The following is a 20,261-nucleotide window of genomic DNA, read 5'->3' on the forward strand; positions in this document are numbered from 1 at the left end:
TACTGGCATTCCTTTTGCAAGGTTTTCATGCTAATGACTTCTTAATCCCATATCAGTTTCAGGCAATGGCAAGTCACTTCATCCACAGTGAATATGAGATGCCATAGATTATAATACAGATTGTTAGTTTGAAAACAAATGTGTGTCTAAGAAATGATGAAATGTACTAAAAGCTTTCTTTGTTCTTTCTATATCCAGAATGCTCAGTTTCTGGAAGACTGTCTCCTTCTTACCTTTTTTTTCCTCTCGTTTGACTCTTCTCAAAACCTCTTTCAAGTCACAGATGCCCAGTTTAAAGATGCTCTGTTGTATTAGTTTTCTATAGCCGCTGTAACACATTACCACCAACCTAGTGGCTTAAAACACAAATTTATTATCCTATACCTCTGTCATTCAGAAGTCTGAAATGGGTCTTATTGGCCTAAAAGCAAGGTGTCAACAGGGCTCCGTTCTCTTTTGCAGTCTCTAGGGGGAAATCCATTTTCTTGCCCTTTCCAGCCTTTAGAGGCTGCTCATGGCAACTTCCTCCACCCTTAAAGCCAGCAATATCCAGCTGAGTCCTTTCCATGCTGCCATTTTTCTGGTTCTCTCTTCTGGTTCTGGATAAGGACCCTTGTGATTACATTGGATCTACCAGGATAATCCAAGATAATCACGTCATTTCAAAGTCAGCTGATTAGGGACTTCCCTGGTGGTCCGGTGGTTAAGAATGCACTTCCACTGCAGGGGGCACAGGTTTGATCCATGGTGGGGGAACTAAGATCCCTCATGCCACGCGGTGCGGCCAGAAAATAAATAAATGAAAATAAATGTAAAAAAAAAAAAAAAAGTCAGCTGATTAGCACCCTTAATTGTATCTGCAACCTTATTTCCCCTTTGCCAGGTAGCCTAATATATTCACAGGTTCTAGGGATTAGGGTGTGGACATATATGGGGACCATTATTCTGCTACCACATCTGTGTTCCCTGTTTATTTCAGTTATGGCAAAGTGTTTCCAGATGAGGCTGGAAATAGAGGCCAGCATCAGTGAGGTCCTTTATCGTGGAGCCGATGAGAAACCACCACGGTTTCAAATAGGAAAGTGATATGATCTGTTTTACACTTTAAAATAATCAGTTACAGGAAGCCTTGGCCTGCCAGCACAGACACATTTGAGGCTCTCTAATAGGGGACTGGCAGCTTGTCAGTGGGGCACTGGTTTGATCCCCCTGGCTGGTGCAGCTGGGCTCACCTGGTGTTAGAGGTAGCTTTTGCTCATCTCCTTTGGTTGTCTATCGTGTTATTTCCAGAGTTTATCATTGTACCTAGTATCGAGGAGCAGGGAAAGACTAGTCTATGTTATGTTGGCTGGACCAGAAGTGTCCTTCTTCTTTTCATTATGTATTATTTATTGGATATAGCCTCCCCCAAGAATTTGGCCCCTTGTTTTATTTTCCTTTCTTTTTCATATACACATGTAAACTCTTCATGTAGCATCAGATATATTCCCATTCTCTTTGGAGAAATTCCAGTTACATATAGAATCAGAAAAATCAGAAGACTTAGAAAAGGGGAGATTTGCTCATGTACAGTGTCCTAGTTACATGTTGTCTTTTCCCCTTCCCTTCAGTTAGAACTCTGCTAGTTTCTCTCTAACACATTTTGGTCCCTTATCTGCCCCTCCATAGGACAGGGAAATGTTAAGGTGACCCATGCCCTACCCCTTAGCCAGAGTTAACTTTCAACAGCACAGAAGCAACTTCCTAACACCACAGGTACCAGGGACAATACATCTTTGAAGGAAACAGTCTTATTAGTAGGTAGCAGGCTTTTCACTGCAGGTAAATAAAAGGTGTCCAAGCAGCATGTCCTTGTGAAATTGTGGTTGCAGGCTATTGTATATTCTCCAAATGAACTTGACTAGGAATTAAGCTCCACTGTCTTCTTTTTAAAGTTACTGTAGGCTTAGAGTTGATTTAAAATAAATTTCATTAGGTCCTATTAATGTCAATCAAACCTTAAATTAAAAAATAATTTTTATAAGTTGGGAAATAATTGGATAAAGAAGTCAACACAGAGAATTTTAAATGACTGTATTCATGTTAAAAGCAAAATCTTGAAAACAGTGACTCCCCTCACCTCCCTCTGATTTTCTGCCTAATTACCAAATATATCCACTTTGCTGCAATTGCTTTTAAGAAAATAGTTTTTAGTAGAGAAAAGCTCTGTTAGAATGTTTAAATGGAATTCATCCTAAGGGTAAGATTGGTTTCCATGGTGTCTCTTCAATCTCTTCTATATCAGACCTACTTTTAAGTTCATAATGGCTCCATGAAATGGAGAGAATTATAGAGGGCCATGGCAGTTGGCGTTCTTAATGTTTCTCAAACTAACAATCCAATTATACTCTAGACTCACTTTCCAATTGTAGCCTAGCAGTCCAGTTCTTATGATGCTACCTCTTGAAAGTAAAGCCTCTGTAGTTCTTATCTACTGCTCTTTACACTGTATGCCATGACTCTTTGTCTGAAATTAGCCTGATTCCCCACCATTTTGATTTCCCTGAATTTAAAGCCAAAAATTAAACAATGCCCTAAGAGTACTGTTACCAGAGGGTGATACAGTGCCAAGAATCTTCAAAATAGGATCAAGTTTATGGATTACAAAAGACAATGTAATTCATCAATCAGTCATTGAAGAATTATGGTAAATTTTACCCAGTTTTGCTTAGGATGTGTGTCAGATCCTCAGAGTCTTTGTACCATAAAGTCGGGCACCCTTCCCAAGTGAGCTTTCTTATTGCTAAGCTCCGAATGGTTTTGGTGCTATTGACACTAAGAATAATGAGTAGGAGTGTCAGTTCCAGATCTTTATATTGTGAGCTAGAACTTACGTGTGGGTCCAAATAAAAGACACTGTCTTTTAAACTGTACTATTTAGGACACTAAAAGTTTACCATTCAAAAGTATGGCTGCTTTACTTGTTTTAAGGAAAGCTTATAATTTTCAGTTTTTATATTGATGATGTATAATTAATGAAAGTGTTGATATTCAAAAGTTGTAGTAAAACTCTGTGTAGTAAAAGTGGCGGGAATGTGTTTTTATTATTCTGCAGTATGGCATGCAGCTGTACCAGAATTACATGCACCCATATCAAGGTAGAAGTGGCTGCAGTTCTCAGAGTATATCACCCATGGTAAGCACCAAGTTTTTGAACCTACATTTTATTTTATATTTACATTAATTTGCAATCACATTACATTATAAATGTACATTTCCATTCTTTGCTTTTGGTCAAGTAAAGTAACTTTTTGGCACCATCCTACTATCATGTTATATTGAACTTTTTTTTTTTGGATTTTATATGATTGCAGCCTATGTGATAAAATCACAATAATTGAGCACACATGAAGTATTCAGTTACAATCATGTTTTATGGTAAAGAGAAACTTTAAATATTTGAAAGAATTATGCGAGTGATTCTTTGTCATTACATTTGAGGATTAGATTTTAATAAGATAATTTATAGGACATTGTCCTTGAGATTGTAGATCTTTCTTAATTATTGATTTGATGGTGGGTTTATTTATTTATTTAAATATTCATTCTGGGATTATCATAGCCTGTGAGCTCTTTTGCAATCTGACTTTCTAACAATTAAACTTTTGAAGTTCCAGGTCCTTGAAAAGCGTACTGCTCTCCAGGAAACCCAAAAGATGCAAGCCAAAATACAGGTCGTGCATTGCGTTAAGACTAGCACCGCTTCGCAGATTTATACTAAATGCCACTTGGATATTTACAGGCAGATACATTTTTTCCCCTTTTTGGGACCTAATTTTAATTTCCTGTGCATTAACACAAGAAATTTATTTCTGAACTCCAAGTTTATGTTCTGCTATTTTTGCTTGTGCTCCTTAATATTGAGTGTATTAGGAATTCAGAAGTATGAGCCCATGTTACAGTCAGCTAACGTGCTACATTTCCACTTAGGTTAAAACATGCGTTTCATGGCTGTGACCAAAGAAGGTGCATTTCCCTACATGTAACGTAGCATATAAATGCTCAGCTCTAGGAATGAAGCATGAAATAATGTTGATTATGAAGTCTGATAGACTAATATGGAAAAAGAACTCCAATGCTGTAGTTACGTTGCTTTACGTTATGGAAGAGTAACTTTTCATCTTTGTATCATATTACATTTTAGCCCTAAAATAAGAAACTAAGGAATGTAATGAATTTTTATAAAAGCAATAGCTTTAAGGTGAGAATTTTTACCATTTGTCAGCATACTGTAATCTTTTAATTCATATATATATATATGAATAATGAATTTTATTATCTTAATCCTTTCCTAAATCCTTCTAAATTTCTTTTAAAGTCATTGGGATGAGCATGTTAATAGCAGCCATGATTTGGAGGCAGTTATTATTTGGTGTCCTCTTAATCATAGAAAAAATATGTTATAAAGTAAGTACTTTCTAGTCTCATCACTGTCATTAGTGTACAAGTATGGTATTATTCTTGCTTCTTTGCATTGCAAGTGATCCTACTGTTGATCAGTATGTCTATGGCATTTTGGTTAATGTAGCTTTACTTGTTCAGCACCTTGTATGAGAGAAGACATTCCTTGAATGAATTGGCTGTAAATAGGGATAGAAGGACAAGAGGTTTAAGTCTCTGTTTGGTGAGGAAAATGACCTGTCCTGTATGGCAGTTGACATGATCAGAGAGAATAGCATCAAGAATTCTATCTCTACTCTTCTTAATTTTCATGAAGGAAACTAAAAAGGTTGGGGAGGTATTTGCGTTTATTTTGGTGTCTATACAGAATCCCAGGATAATTTCTACATTATCATGAAAGAATCAGTGACCTATATCCTGGATGCCAGTGTCTCTCACCTGCCTCTGCTGGTTTTCATTGAGGCCCCATGTTCAAGGAACAACAGGGAAAAGTTCACATACTTAGTCATAGTTTTAAAGGAACAATATTGTCTTCTTTTCCAGGGATTCATTTTGAGAAGGGAAATGAGAAAAAAATTATCATACTATAATGAACATCATAACTATATATAGCACATAATAGCCATCCCATCAGCCTTTGAAATGAGAATCATCAGCAGATATTTCAAGAAGCCAAACGTATTTGGTCCTTTTTAGGATAATAAAAGCGATTCATTTAAAGGAGCATCTGTTAATATGGTCCTGGCCAGAACAAGGGGATGGGAAAAACAAGTCAACTGAAGTTCTTATTATTCTTCACATTTGACTCTGAGCTAGACATCCCAAACTGCACTTTCTTCCCTGTACCTCCCATTCTGTGGTACATAAAAGAACCTTAGATAGGGCCTGTTACTATCTTTACCGTAAGCGTGACCTTGATTGAGTCACTGCTGTCCTACAGTATAAAATAAGGGGGACAGTTGCGTGATCTCTAGAGTTGATTACACCTCTGATGTCCTGTGGCTCTGTATGACACTGATGAGAGAACAATGTCTGAGGAAATTCTGTGCCCTCTTACTAAGGCCCGTGCTACACGTTTATGTAGGTCTTTCAAATGGGGTGACAGGGAGTGAGTGACTACGAGTTGCTGCTTAGCTAAGCTGCCTGAAAAACATTTCATGTTCCAACCTCACTAAAAGTGTTTGGATCTGATCTCGAGGTGTGGTCTGGATAATCCAGGATATACCCAAGCCTCTTCTTTCTTAAAGAGAGGCATGCCATTAAAATCATGGACACTTTTTTAGGGCTTGCCCTATTTATCCCACCAGAAGGAAGAAGTAGAAAAAGGGACAAATATTTGAGAAATACGCTGATTCTGAATGTTATCAACATCACTTTTCTATGTGAAAGAAATTGAGCTGAAAATGACCTTTCGGTTCAAGTCAGATTTTGCTTCACTTCCATTTCTTTGTCCACCAAAGGTAAACTATTAATTTTTCATCCACCACCTGCCATTCAGTAGAAAACATTTTCTATATTCCTGTGTTTTCCCCTAGTGTAATGTAGCAAATGAAAATACTTATTTGTATCGTAGACTCCCTACTTAGGTCAAGTAATTATGTAACATGGGATCTTATTTTACATTTCAGCCTGTCATATTATAGGAGAAAAATGAAAAAAAGAATAAGAACTGGTTATGTTTTTGTTTCCTAACGGTATTTTTATGTTATCAGAACCTTGTGATTACAGAGCCCATCTTGGCATGTGAAGGCAGAGATATTATAAGGATAAAGCTATCATTATGCTTGAGATTAGTTACTCTCTGGCTTGGGCAGGTGGAAGCTTTTCATTAATGTCAGCAAAGCAAAAGTATATGCATCTGGTCCACAGCCCAGCACAGAAGATCACGGGGTGAGAAGGGCAAAGTAAGGTGTGACAGCAAATAGAGATTACAGAGACAGCATCTGTTTGGAAAGAGCAGCTGTCAGTTATGAAGCCTCCTATAACAAATGAAAGATTGCACGCCGAATCTCCAGAAATAAAGATGAACCGTAATAAGATTGTGGACCACTACAGCAAGGTTTCAAGAGGAAATAATAAATGCTAATAAAGTGGGATGTGTAATGCAGTGATAAATTATCCCCCCTCCCATTTTTGTATGAACCAGGTTTTGTTTCAAGCAGACTTTTGTTTGTTTGTTTGTTTGCGGTACGCGGGCCTCTCACTGCTGTGGCTTCTCCCGTTGCGGAGCACAGGCTCCGGACAGCGCAGGCTCAGCAGCCATGGCTCACGGGCCCAGCTGCTCCACGGCATGTGGGATCCTCCCGGACCGGGGCACGAACCCGTGTCGCCTGCATCGGCAGGCGGACTCTCAACCACTAGCGCCACCAGGGAAGCCCCTCAAGCAGACATTTGACTAGAGTCTGTTAGACCGAGCAGGGTATGGCTGAATCCATGTGGAGAGAGAGAAAATGGTCTTAAGCCAGGAGACTCCAGGTGTATCTTGGCTGATCCTTTACAATGAGAACTCCGGTTTTTGTGTTGCTCTTCTATTAATGACGAGTGGGGAAAAACTATTAAACATTGTTCATGCTGGTTTTGGATGTTTTGTCTTTTAAGAGTTTTAATTCTTATAAATTGAGTGACACTTTTTTTAAAAAAAAATCTTTATTGGAGTATAATTGCTTTACAATGGTGTGTTTCTGCTTTATAACAAAGTGAATCGGCTATACATTTATATGTATCCCCACATCCCCTCCTTCTTGCATCTCCCTCCTACCCTATCCCACCCCTCTAGGTGGTCACAAAGCACCGAGCTGATCTCCCTGTGCTATGCGGCTGCTTCCCACTAGCTATCTATTTTACATTTGGTAGTGTATATATGTCCATTCCACTCTCTCACTTCGTCCCAGCTTACCCTTCTCCCTCCCCATGCTGAGTGACACTCATAACTGAAGATTCCGACAACTGTTTTTTTTTTTAGAATGCATGACTTGGGTTGGCACACTTTTTAAAAGATGGTTACAAAGTAGAGCCCTAAACAAAGAAAAAAATAAAAATAAGGTCCAGGTTTTGGATGTTTTATTTTCACCTTCAGAGACTATGAATACAAAAAGTAATTCGTGAAAAAGATGACTTTATTACTTGTTTAAAATCATGTTTGTTTACAGAGTATGTCTTCCTTTTATATCAGTTCTTCTTTTGTCATTCAGACTTATTTTTGAAGCTCTCATTTTGCCATGTTCATGCTCACAAGATGAAAAAACATTCACGTATTAAATCATAGAAATTTTAGTATTATGGAGTTACCTGAATTATTTCACTAAAATTCGTTTTCTAAGTTAGAGAAAAGTTGATGTGATAAACTTTTAAAATACATACTGTTGGTTATAAAATATGGGTACTATTTGTTTCTAAAGAAGTGATGTAAGTCAGTCTGTTACAGCTTTAGTGTATCTTGAATCTTAATAAGTAGATAGATTTGACATTTAAATGATCATTGATGAATCTCAAAGCATAATAGAGAGGTGAGTTTGGAAGTGATGGATCTTCTTAGCCACAGGAAAGGTTATTCTTTTCTAAATATGAAGAGATAGGGTTGCTTTAGAAGAAAGACATGCTTACCTTGAAAGCTTTTAATCTCTTTATTCAACACTTAATTCAATGACCTTAACAAATAACTGTATAACTTATTTAACCAAAATATTTTATAGCACCATTTTCTGTTGAATATGTATTGTTAACTTTTTAATTTCCTGCTAGCCACCTCTGGAACCACATCCTAAAATGGAAACGTACTGCCAGCAAAGCACTGAAAGGTAACTTCAAAGATGTTTTCAAGGTAAAAAATGTGCTTTTTTTTCCAGAGAAGTATATCAGAGAATTCCCTGGTAGCAATGGACTTCTCAGGCCAGAAAAGCAGAGTTATAGAAAATCCCACTGAAGCCCTTTCAGTTGCAGTTGAAGAAGGACTAGCTTGGAGGGTACAAATTAGCTTCATGTTCTTCAAAATATTTATGATTTGAATTTGTTTCTCCCCGAAAGTTAAAATTTGTTTCCCACTTCCTCGCACAGAAAAAAGGATGTTTACGCCTAGGCACTCATGGTAGCCCCACTGCATCTTCACAGAGCTGTGCCACGAACATGGGTATGTCTCTGCATGTTCAGTGTGACTAACTGGGTGGCAAGATGTACATTTAGATGTAGTCATTGAGGGGTTAGGGTAGAAAGTACACATAATTAAATTGTGATCATTTCAAACAAATCTTTGTATTCCTCCACTTTATCTCTTCAGCTATCCACCGGTCCCAACCATGGTTTCACCACAAAATTTCTAGAGAGGAAGCTCAGCGATTGATCATTCAGCAAGGTCTAGTGGATGGGTAAGTTTGATTTTGAGTAGCACTGATTTTGATTTCTCCTATAATCAGTAATGACTTATTCAACACACACAGAGAGTTTTGACTTCAGCTTATTAAAACAGAAGTGACTTTATTCTATAAGGATGGTTGTCATTGAATCCTAGCAATACCTATACAGTTCCTGTTACATAGTGTGTGCTTAGCATTTGCGCATAAGGAGAAGATAGCGGAACAGGATGCTCTGCTCTTAACCAGTGATCACTAATATTACCCATTCTGTGCATCTCAGGTATTAATTGATGGGGGGAAAACTGAACTTGTTTTGGCGTGTCAACATTTTGATTTGAACGAATAATATGTTTGCAAAGTATGGTTTGTGTCATGACACTATCTTACGTATTATACATTTTTTTAGGTTTGATGCAGGGTGTGTTAAAGTAAAAAGCTGTTTCTTACATATTTAGACTGTCTTATTTTTTTCTTTCTGTTTACATCCCTATTTTCTTTTCTCTAAATTTTAACAGTTTAAAGGAATATAAACCTATGAAACCAGTACTTTTGGACTCTTCTCATGTTATCTTTTAGTGGGATACCACAGAAGAGACAGGAGAAACAGAAAATTTATTATGCAAGATTTATGATCTAAAGAATTTTCTTTTTCTCAGATTACTCAGTATTTCAGATATCAATACTTCCTATAATACTAGCTGAATTCTCTTCCCAAATGCAATACAAGTTATGGAGCTTGTATTGAGGTTTGGATGAGAAATAAAACCAGCATCAATTTAAACAAGTGGTAATGGGATCTTATATCTTCATGGGTTGGCTTAAGATGATGGCAAAATTTCAAGGTGATTTAATACTAACATTTGGATAAAAATGCACCTTCACGTGGAAGATTATTAATAGCAAGTCGGCATTTCAGTAGACTCTAAATAAGAAAAGATTTCAATATACTTCTCTGCATGGAACACGGTCTTTTCAGATATAAATCTGAGCAATCAGCAGAATTACCATCTAAGACCAAGAAAAGAAATAAATCACAAAGAATTGTCAAAATGTTTTGGAGAATTATAATTTCCCTTACTTCTGAGCCCATTTTTTGTAAATTGAATGAAATAATTGCATAAAGAATGGCAGTATCTTTATTTTTTTTAATTTTTAATTAAAAAATGGGTTATTTGGGGTATTCTTTTGGAAAGATGTGATGATGCCAGGCAATCCACTAGGTGGTAGTGGTGATCTACTCAGGAATGGGGAGAGAATTAAGCTTGATTGACCAGTGAAACTCCCTTTTGTCCCATCTCCTAGAGATGTAATGTCGGAATCTCACACAGCACAGATGAAATGGATAATCTCATCAGACATCTGTGATGGCTCAGATTTGGCAGTCTCTTCGCCCAGGCACAGTGAGATTAGTATTGGAGTCACCAGTGGGGACTGTTTGCACAGTCTGTTTGCCAACAATTAATATAAAGCTGGTTATGCACTGAATTGCCAGTTAATAAGAATCTACACCTGGCAGCATTTTTCTCAGGCCATTAGGCCATGTCTTGTTTTTCTAGCCTGTTATAGAGGCTTTTCTGCTGCATTCTTCAAGGTTGAAGTATATGTTGTTTGAGTGTTTCTTTTACTTAAAATATTTTGCTCAAACATTTAATAAATGATTTCAGGATTGATTTTTTAGAATATATTAATTTCTCACTTTCTGTTGTGTATGTAATAGTAGGAACCAGAATCAAAAGAAAGGACCCAGTGTAGAAGAGGGGGTTAAAAATTATTTCACTCTAAATAATTTTCTTTTTTTAGGGCCTAACATGACCCAGAAGTTAAAATAACAATATGCTAATGCCTTATTCCCTGTACCAAAGAGTTACATGTGAATACCCAGCTTTCCCAGTGGAAGAAGGACGTAGCACTAGTTATTGATGCCAGCATAGCATTATATTGGTTATTGTGAGCAAGCATTCTGACAAACGGCTGTGTATTTATCCTATTAAAATTAAATTAGCTCTGATGATAGTTTTATAGTATAAGGTTTATGTTATACCATATTGTTTACCATGTTGGATAATCCCATCACTGAATACATAGTAAAGGAAAATTCTGGCTACATTTATGAATATACTTCCTGGATTTGGTACAGGCTATATTTCTATGAAATCCATGAGTAAATGTAGAAAAATATTGAAATCCTTCTCTCTCTTTAGAGTTTTCTTGGTACGGGATAGTCAGAGCAACCCCAAAACTTTCGTACTGTCAATGAGTCATGGACAAAAAATAAAGCACTTTCAAATTATACCAGTAAGTAATTTGTGATTTCATATTCGTATATTAGAGATGATCTTAATGCATAAGCTTTTGGAAACTTTAGTTTTTTTTTGGTTCTTTTATTAAATATAATTTGGGAACTTGTGCTTTGACTAGAGTTACGTTTGGCAGAAATGGTTTTATGAGACTGAATTAATATAAGAAATACAGGAATTGCAAAAATTAAATTTCCCTTTTCCCATGAAATACGATTTGGTAATATTGTATAGACCCCATGCCACCTATTGTTAAAAGGTTACTGAAAATTCCTTCTCCTGAATTCCTCTAGTGGTTCTTTAAAAATTGTTATTTTCAAGCCCCTTTTCCTCTCTTGTCCCCACAATGCTTTTTTGGTGTTTTTTGTAGTTTTGTTTTTAATCATTATGGATAGGTACACAGGTGCTGTGGAACTGGAGATCATTATTTAAACTATTCTGAGCACATTTAAAAATTTTCTGTAATTCTGCTTTGATGTGGCACAACTTGCTTTGGGATTTTTTTGTTGCTTCTGCTGCTTTTGTGTGTGTGTGTGTGTGTGTGTGTGTGTGTGCGCGCGCGCGAGTGCATGTATGTACGCACGTGGTCTGTGTATTGGAACCAGATAGTGTGGAACAGAGATTCAGTCTACTTTCAAGAAGGTATTACATGAGATTGCTAAGTTGCTAGTGTTTTCTTTTTTTTGAATGACTTCTTTTTGGAACTATCCAAAGTCCACGTGAAGTATCTTCCCTACTTCATTGATTATGTGAGCGATGTCCCTGGCACGTATGAATTGCTTAATGCCTGAGATCTCACTGCAGAAAACAAAAACAGAAAAACCCCAAAACGCTGTCATTCCACTAACACAGTATTTGATTGCTCCAGAATCAGTTTACTGATACAAATTATGGTGAATATTCATTTTTAATATATTAAGTAAGGCTTTAGGTAGACAACAACTAGAAATGGAAATTAACTTCTGCAGGTGGGAGTATTAAATTTTTTGTTACTTTTACACTGAATAGTGCCGGTTTCTCACTGGGTACTGTATTGATTCAGAATAATCCTACTCTTCTAACTACTGAACGTTAAGAGAATTTAGAGACAGAGAAAGTAGAGCCACACTGCTTACCTTAGGATCAGATGGTATTTCTTTTAAATGCAAGTGAAGTTACAAAGAAGAAGTGGACATGCCATAACATTCTTTTCACTGTCCTTTAGTATTATAAACACATCAGTTTTGGCATTTAAAGATGCAGTATGCAATAGAATATGATTGTCTTTCTGGGTATTTGGCCCTTCTTACCAGTTTGTCGTTTTTCCTGTTGCAGGTGGAAGATGATGGTGAAATGTTCCACACCCTGGATGATGGGCACACAAGATTTACGGATCTAATCCAGCTGGTGGAGTTCTATCAACTCAATAAGGGCGTTCTTCCTTGCAAGCTGAAACATTATTGTGCTAGGATTGCACTTTAGCCAAACAAGAAGTGACTTGTTAAACTGCTGAAGAAAAAGGACTCAAGAGAAAGGAAGACCATAAATAAGGGTGAAAGCATTGCCATGGTGAAAAGAATCTATTTCTCTTACAAGTTACAAAAAATAGTTTGTGCATTACAAATAAGTAAAGATTTGGATTGACATTACCTTCATCATTTAAATATTAGTTAAAATTAAACCTCCAAAAAAAAAATCTGGTGTGTTCTTGTGTGATTTTCCATTACTATAATATTTTCTTCAATTATGCACATTTTAAACATCTTTCTGTCCTTATTTACTATAGCAACATTAGAATTCTCAACCACAAAGGATGAAAAAAAGCTGGGGCTCAGAATGAATTATTTGTGGACTGAATTTCAATTAACTACTGTTTTTGTAACTTAAGAAGTATGATAAAAACCTGAGTTAACAATTAAAAGAAGCTACTCACAACCTGTTAATAAAACTAAAAACTATTTTGAATTGTATATTTTCTGAGTTTATTATAACCTTAAAATCAAATCATATTTTGAAATAGCAGCTTAAAATTATTTTGAAGTATTGATATATTGATTTTTTTTCAGGATGACTTTTATTACATATTAAATTATTAATTACACTATAATATTTACACTGATACTGTACCTATTAGTGACCCGTTATTCACTGCATTTTTTTCATTCACTTAAGGATTGACTGGAACTATCTACTTGTTTTTAAGGAAATGATTAAAATATAGAGGGGACTTATATAATTTGCACATGATTTCTCATGGCATGTAATCTGTCACAGTGTAACATTTTTCACATTAATATTTCACATTTGCCCCACCCTGTAACTTTCAGAAGTTTCTTTAGATCCTTATACAACTAGATGATTAACCTGATCAAAATGTTAAAATCAAAGATGCAAAATCTATTAAGATCCGAATAGGTAAATCCATGCTATTCTCTTTGCCTACTCCCTTTTCATCATCTCACCTTGGCAATGTCGGTATGGAAAAGGTTTTGAAAACATGAGGCACCCACCTCCCTTATCACCTCACTGAGACCATCTAGAAAGTTTTTGTTGGGATTTATAACTCTATTTTTCCTACTTTTTGTAAGAAGGGTATTCATTGTTCTAAAAAAAGATGAGAAATAAAACATTAAATAAACGTTAAAATCATACAAAATATTGCTCATCCCCTTTGATCCTCGTAACAACATTTTGGGAAAGTTAAGAAGATTTTTTAAGAACAATATTACAAAAATGCATACTGTAGTTTTAAATAAAAGCTATTCATTTTTGGTAATAGAGCATCTGAAAACATTCATACAATGCTAATAAAATCAATTATTACTGAAAAAAGAATTACTGGCAGAATTCTAAAAATACTCAATTTGCTTTGCCAAAGCAAACCTAATTCTTAAAACACTGAAACTCAGAACATAAATCTGATGCTATAAAATATCGATCTGGTGTCTACAAAGGCTTGAATGACACATAGGACCCCTAAATAGAGGAGCAAGAGGTAAACACACTCGACCCTTTCAACCTTGTAGAGTATCTCTGATTATTTCTGATTTATAAAAATATTTTGTGTTTTGAACTGATATGCATTTTCTTATTTTGCACCAGGGTCAAATTGACAATATCAGAAAATGTAATATTTTAAATGCTAGACTCTCATAAATTGACCAGTTTGTGCTTGTCTTTGTTATTTGTGCCTCTAACTTCATTCACAATCTAAATTTATTGTTGTGGAGCCCAGATTCTGTACGTAATTGCTCATTTTGGTCTTAAAGCATGAGCCAAGAAAAATTATTGAGGAAGGGCTGACATTATCCTTCCTGATTCCTTCTGATAAAGGGTTTTGAACACGTGTGTATGTATGTAAATCTTATATGAAATGAAATCTGAGAGTGTCAGACACGTCAAGAGTTAGTACAGTATTAAAATGGATTTCCAAGAAAAATGTGAATTACCTTTGGATTCTTTTTCATTTTGGTTTAGCCAAGTTTTGCTATCTTGCACCATTTTAGAGTGCGATTAGGTCAGATTAGCTCTATGTTTTCTTCTTTTATTCTTTTCGTATGTTGGAGTTAGTATACTTTATTCTCCTAGAAAGAAAAAAAAACCCAGCAGGTCTGGTCCACATTGTTCTTTTTCGTTTTTTTAAATGGAAGAATCATTTATTTTGAAACATTCAGGAAAACTAGGTCAAACAAGATAAAAACTATGAGTGTTTCAATTCAGAATAATTACTTGTTTCACATGTATAGTGGTGCAAAGACCTGACTGATTTGAGTATATTAGTTGGAAATTTTTATCTTAGCTCTATTTTAGGGTGGTGGTCAGCATCAGTTAATCAGAGGCCCATGGGGTCTCTAGCTTCTGATCACCAACAGTGCCAACTCTACATATGGTAGTTGTGTTACGGTAGGGATACCAGACTATCACCTGGATTATGATTTCCCTGAAGAGGAAAGATTATCATTGGTTATGGGTACAATTTGGTGTTTCAAGCTGGCTCCATATTTAGAAAGCTCTTCCCTCTATTGCCAGGCATTCTTAAGCTTTTCTGTGCCTTGGATCCATCTAGCAGCCTCGTGAAATTTATGGACCCTCTTCACAGAATGTCTTTAAATGCAGAAAGTAAATAGAATTTCAAAGCACAGTAATTATAGAAACATAACTCTACAATTGTATATGTAGGTGGACCCCGGGTGGAAACGCTGCTGTAGCGTGGCCTGCTGTGTCTCCTGGCTGTGTTGACTGTTGCCCATATAAAGCCTCTAGTTTTCTGTCTCACGTTCTGTAGGGAATACAGGAGCTGATTCTCAGTCAGTGTTAACCCACACCAGCGGGGCACAGAGTAGTTTGCTTGAGATGCAGCTTTCTTGTAACACTTATTGAACACTCAACCAAACCTTCATACCTGCCTCTAGTGGGATTATCACCTCCTGCCAGTGCTGGCTCCTACACTTTTACCATCTGTGACACTTAGGCATGCTCATAACCAGGGCACTGCTTGTAATGTCTCTAACTGCATGTATCTCAGACCACAAATTATAGATGTGAACAAGAGAAAGGCAAGCCTTTGGACTGAGCACATAACTATACTGACCCAAAACGTCATTGCAGAGATCCCCCAATTTGGGAAAGGGATCTGAGTGAATTTTTAACCAGCATAAATACTTGTTTCTACAGTGGGGTATCAGGTGACTAGTCCTTTACCATGCTGGTTCACTTTGTAATTATAAAAGATTCACCAGTTCCTAATTCGACCCCACGTGATACACAAGGCATTAGAAGCTAGAATTAAGATTATAGCTCTGAGGTTAGACTTTGCGGATTTGGATTCCAGGCCATTACATAGTAGCTATGTAGCCTTGGTCAAATCACAGTTTCTTCTTTTCTGTAGAGGGTATTACAATCACCATCACCACCACTTCTTCAGTGGGGGAGGCGGGGGTGTGTGTGTGAAATGAAATCATTGATGTAAAGTGCTTAGCACATGGTCTAGAATCTTAATCGATGTATCTTTTATTATATTAGTGATTGTACATTTAGGTACTCCACCTCCCTGGGACACTGCCCATTCCACCACTGAGAATCTTTGCTATGCCACCACTTGTTTGCCCTTCCTGCCAAGAACAACATAATATATGTCATACATCGTGCCTCTGCCCTGGTTTCAGTCCTTTGTATAAGACTGCTTTTGTGGAAGTAGCCACAGTTATAGTACAGTGGGGGGTACCCAGACCATCTGTAGGGACTCTGTGGACAGCTGTCCCTAACTGCACCGGATCCTACAGACTCCCGGGCTCCCTTCCACTTGCTGATTAATAAATATAAAGTGAGATTTGAGATTCTCATACTTTCCATCTCCCTCCCCCCAAATAACATTTATAGGATGGGAAGTACAGAAGATTCAAAACCTGCTCCAGAGACTGCCACCTAGACAACACAGGAATTGAGCTAACACATGGCTGAGTGGAGGAAGAATAAAGGACTCTTAGGTGATGGTACATCTCTGGGAAATTAGTAAACTTTCACTGAATAAATGTGTCCCTGGTTGTACACTTAGAGTGGATTCTGCTCCCCTCAGAAGCTCTTGTAATGTTGGCAATCTGATTAGAAGCTGAAAACAATGCTGTCACCTTGTGTGCTTGTTAAGTTTACTTCAGCATGTACTGAGTGCCTATTATGTGAAAGGCACTTTTAGAGATGCAGAATTGAATATTAGAGTATTGGATACACAAATATGTGTCCTAGAAGCCAAACTGGATAAGTGTTATAAATACAATGGGAGAGAGACATTGGTTACACTTGCTGAATGATAGGAAGAATGAGATGGGTCCTGGAAGGCCTGTAGGATTTACATTTACAAAACCTTGGAGAAAGAGCCGACAGTGTCGTCAAAGGGGGAGTGGAGGCAGCATGGAAAGTGCACAGATTGAATTTAAGAGTTTTTCAGCAAATGACAGCTTCATTGTAACTGAAGTATACAGGGCATGCGACAGAGGGGAAGGCCATGGCTAATAGGACTGGAAAGGCAAGCTTGGCAAAGTGGTTTACATTTTAGTTAAGGAAAGCCACAGCCAGGCGCCCCATTTAATTTTTACCTGGTTGAAATCAGGAATGGGCTTTATTAGTCTTTTTACCTCTTTTAAACCAAAGAGCTCATCAAGAAGCCATTGCAATAATCTGGGCAATAATCAGGAGAGCCTGCTCTAGACCCATAGGCATGAAAAAATGATTTTATGGAGGGGGGAATCATTAGTGTTATCATCAGACATTGGAGAAGCAAAGGGAGGAGTTGAAAATTATTAGTAGGTTTAGGGTCAAAGAAACTAGGAAGATTGTGATAATTATGAGGTAACAAAGGTCCAATTTTAACAGATGTCACTGGAATTCTTTGAAAAATAATTCTCTTTATTTAGAACCTCTTTATATAGGAAGGTGAGCCTGAAGGCTTGATGCTAAAAAAAAATAGGTAAGTACAGAGAACTTCATTTTGCATTGGAAGATAATTTGGGCATGGAAGTAGACTGGGAGGCAGCAACAGAATGAATCAAGGGGCCTAATGAGATGGTGGGAGGCTGGAAGCTGAGGAGAAAGATGGCCGTTGGCAAAGTCCTGAGACCAGGCAGTAAAAAAGACTCTTAAGAACATGGATATTGAGGACATATTTCTTGGGATGTTTGCTGTGTGGTTCTACAATTTAACAACCTTTCATTTTCCCAAACCTGATATGAAGTCTCCACACATACAAATGACTTGGAAGAGAGTTGTGGTAGAAAGTCCAGAGAAAGGACCATGCTCCACATCAAGGTTTAGGTGGGACGCAAGCAAATAAAATTTCAGCAGAAATAGGAAATTCAAACAACAGGAACAAATGTCAGAAATTTTGAGTTGGGCTTCGGCCTTCCAAGTAGATGTAGATTGTTTTACAAAAACCAAAAAGCAGTCTGCCCTCAGCTAAGATATAATTTTCACTTTCTGTAATCGTTAAAAAAAAAAAAATCACCCTTTGTTTGCCTTAGCAGCAACCCTAACTCATTCCCTGCCCTCCCCCTTTATAATGTACCTTCTTGCGCATCACCGTTTCTTCACTTGCTGTGACTCACTCACTGACATTCACCCCACCTCCCTGAAACTGTGGCCACATAAAAGGAAAAAATTCAGACCTTTCTTACATGCTCTTTCAGCAACTTTGGTGCTGCTAACCACTCTCTCCTTGAACCATTCCCTTCTTTTGTTTTCCATGTCAACAAAATCCTTACATTCTTCCTATCCTGCTGGATGCCTCTTCTTGGTCTTCTTTACAAACTTGTTGCCCTTTTTGCTCATCCCTTAAATCTTGCTATGCTCAGCTACGTCCTAGGATTAATTTCCCTCCCTCCTTATTTTACTCCAACCCTGTAGACTCTTTCCTTTATTCTCATGGCTTCACATACCGTCTTAAGTGGCTTTAAAACTTGTGCCTCCTTTCTGAACTTTAGATCCATTTATTCGGCTACTTGTTCAACCTCTCCACTTGTATATCTTATAGTTACATCAAACTCTACATTTCTATGGATCTCTTTATCTTCCCTCAAGACCTGATCTCCTCCAGAGCTTCATAGCTCAGTAACCGTGCTACCACCAGCTTTCCAAACAGCAACCTAGAAAGTATCAAGTGCTGTAAAATGTCAATTATATCTGTGTATTTCTCTCCACTTCCATTGCCATTGCACAAATCTGGACCACTTTCTTTCCTAGACTACTATAGCAGATTCTTAGATGGTCTTTCTTGTTCTGATCTTTCTGTATACCCACCCTCCCTCCTCAAGTTCATTCTATACAGAGTGATCTCTCAAAAATACTTGATCATACTACTCACTCCCCTACTTAAAAACTTCAGTGGCTTCCTATTGCCTTTGGATAAAGCCTTTTTAAAAGGGCTATGAGGCTTTCATGATTTGGCCTTTGTATTTCCAGCATTATCTTTAGCCACTCATCCTTGCATTCTATTTTCCAGCTAGCCAATTCCCTGGAATAGACTCTATTCTGACATGTTTTCTTTGGCTTTGGCCCTTGCACATACTGGTCCCTTTATCTTGAACACATTTCTTTACTGTTCTCTCCAACCCAGGTAACCCTTTCCCCCTTCTGGGGCTTACGTAACATACTATTTCTTCAGGAAAATTTTCTTGACTATAGATTAGGTTAGGTTATCCAACAGTATGTTCCTCCCACTTTTCTGTTGCAATGCTCGTCACACTCTATTGAATTAGTCATTAATTTTTGTTTTCTCTATTAAGTCTAAGTTCCTGGCAAGAAAGGAGTTTGTTCATGGCGGTAGCCTCAGAATTCAGCAGAGTATCTAAGGCAGATATTAAGTGCTCAATAGAGATTTGTTGAATGAATCAATACAATGATGAGGAAGAACAGAATATAAGATCAGTTTTTGAACTCCTAAATCTGGAGTTCCTATGGAACATCTATGAGGAAATGGTTTCAGACATTATAAGATAAAAGTCAGAATTCAGGTATACCCTGTGATCATTTACCTAATCATAATAATGATATTTCAGTTTCCCTCCATCCTTATTCTCCTTCGTTGAAAATTTATACTCATTAAAAATTGCTTTCACATTGAATCCAGTTGAAAACATCCAGAATTCCCATCGTGTTTTTCTGGGCTGGTGGCATGGTATCTCTCCTATTCTGCTTTTAAAAACTGCTGGAGGGCTTCCCTGGTGGCGCAGTGGTTGAGAGTCTGCCTGCCGATGCAAGGGACACAGGTTCGTGCCCCGGCCCGGGAAGATCCCACATGCCGCGGAGCGGCTGGGCCCGTGAGCCATGGCCGTTGAGCCTGCGCGTCCAGAGCCTGTGCTCCGCAACGGGAGAGGCCACAACAGTGAGAAGCCCATGTACCGCAAAAAACAAACAAACAAACAAAAAAACCAAACTGCTGGAGTCTCAGTACTCAGCAAACCTATAAATTCAATACAACCCTCATCAAGATCCTACTGGATTTTTTCCCATGGTGTAGTAATGATTCTAAATTTGTCCAGAAAAATAAACATATAAGAATAGCCAACAGTACTCAGAAAACGGAGGGGTGTTTCTATAACATATTAAAACATACATAAAGTAAGAGTGATTAAAATAATTTATAAACCAACTAATGTGATTATTGTGTAACTGAAACTGAGCAACCTGTTTTTGGCTGTTGTTGCTG

The 20,261-nt window shown here is 37.4% G+C and overlaps 1 protein-coding gene across 4 annotated transcripts in view; it reads left to right on the forward strand.

The window, feature by feature from the left end:
• GRB14 (growth factor receptor bound protein 14) overlaps window positions 1-14,462 on the forward strand; it is a 121,036-nt gene extending 106,574 nt beyond the window's left edge. For 2 of the 4 annotated variants that reach the window (XM_024736004.1, XM_024736001.1), the window contains 7 exons: window positions 3,095-3,175; window positions 3,651-3,713; window positions 8,286-8,402; window positions 8,494-8,566; window positions 8,714-8,801; window positions 10,991-11,084; window positions 12,401-13,076. In XM_024736004.1, coding sequence (XP_024591772.1) covers window positions 3,095-3,175; window positions 3,651-3,713; window positions 8,286-8,402; window positions 8,494-8,566; window positions 8,714-8,801; window positions 10,991-11,084; window positions 12,401-12,547 — 663 coding nt within the window. In that variant the 3' untranslated portion in view covers window positions 12,548-13,076. Of the gene's footprint in view, window positions 1-3,094; window positions 3,176-3,650; window positions 3,714-8,285; window positions 8,403-8,493; window positions 8,567-8,713; window positions 8,802-10,990; window positions 11,085-12,400 lie in introns of all 4 variants that reach the window. The other 2 variants (XM_024736002.1, XM_024736003.1) reach the window with 2 other exon arrangements.
• Window positions 14,463-20,261: the final 5,799 nt, after the last annotated feature.

Source organism: Neophocaena asiaeorientalis, unplaced genomic scaffold, assembly GCF_003031525.2.
Source record: "Neophocaena asiaeorientalis asiaeorientalis breed wild unplaced genomic scaffold, Neophocaena_asiaeorientalis_V1.1 scaffold72, whole genome shotgun sequence".
NCBI lineage: Eukaryota > Metazoa > Chordata > Mammalia > Artiodactyla > Phocoenidae > Neophocaena > Neophocaena asiaeorientalis.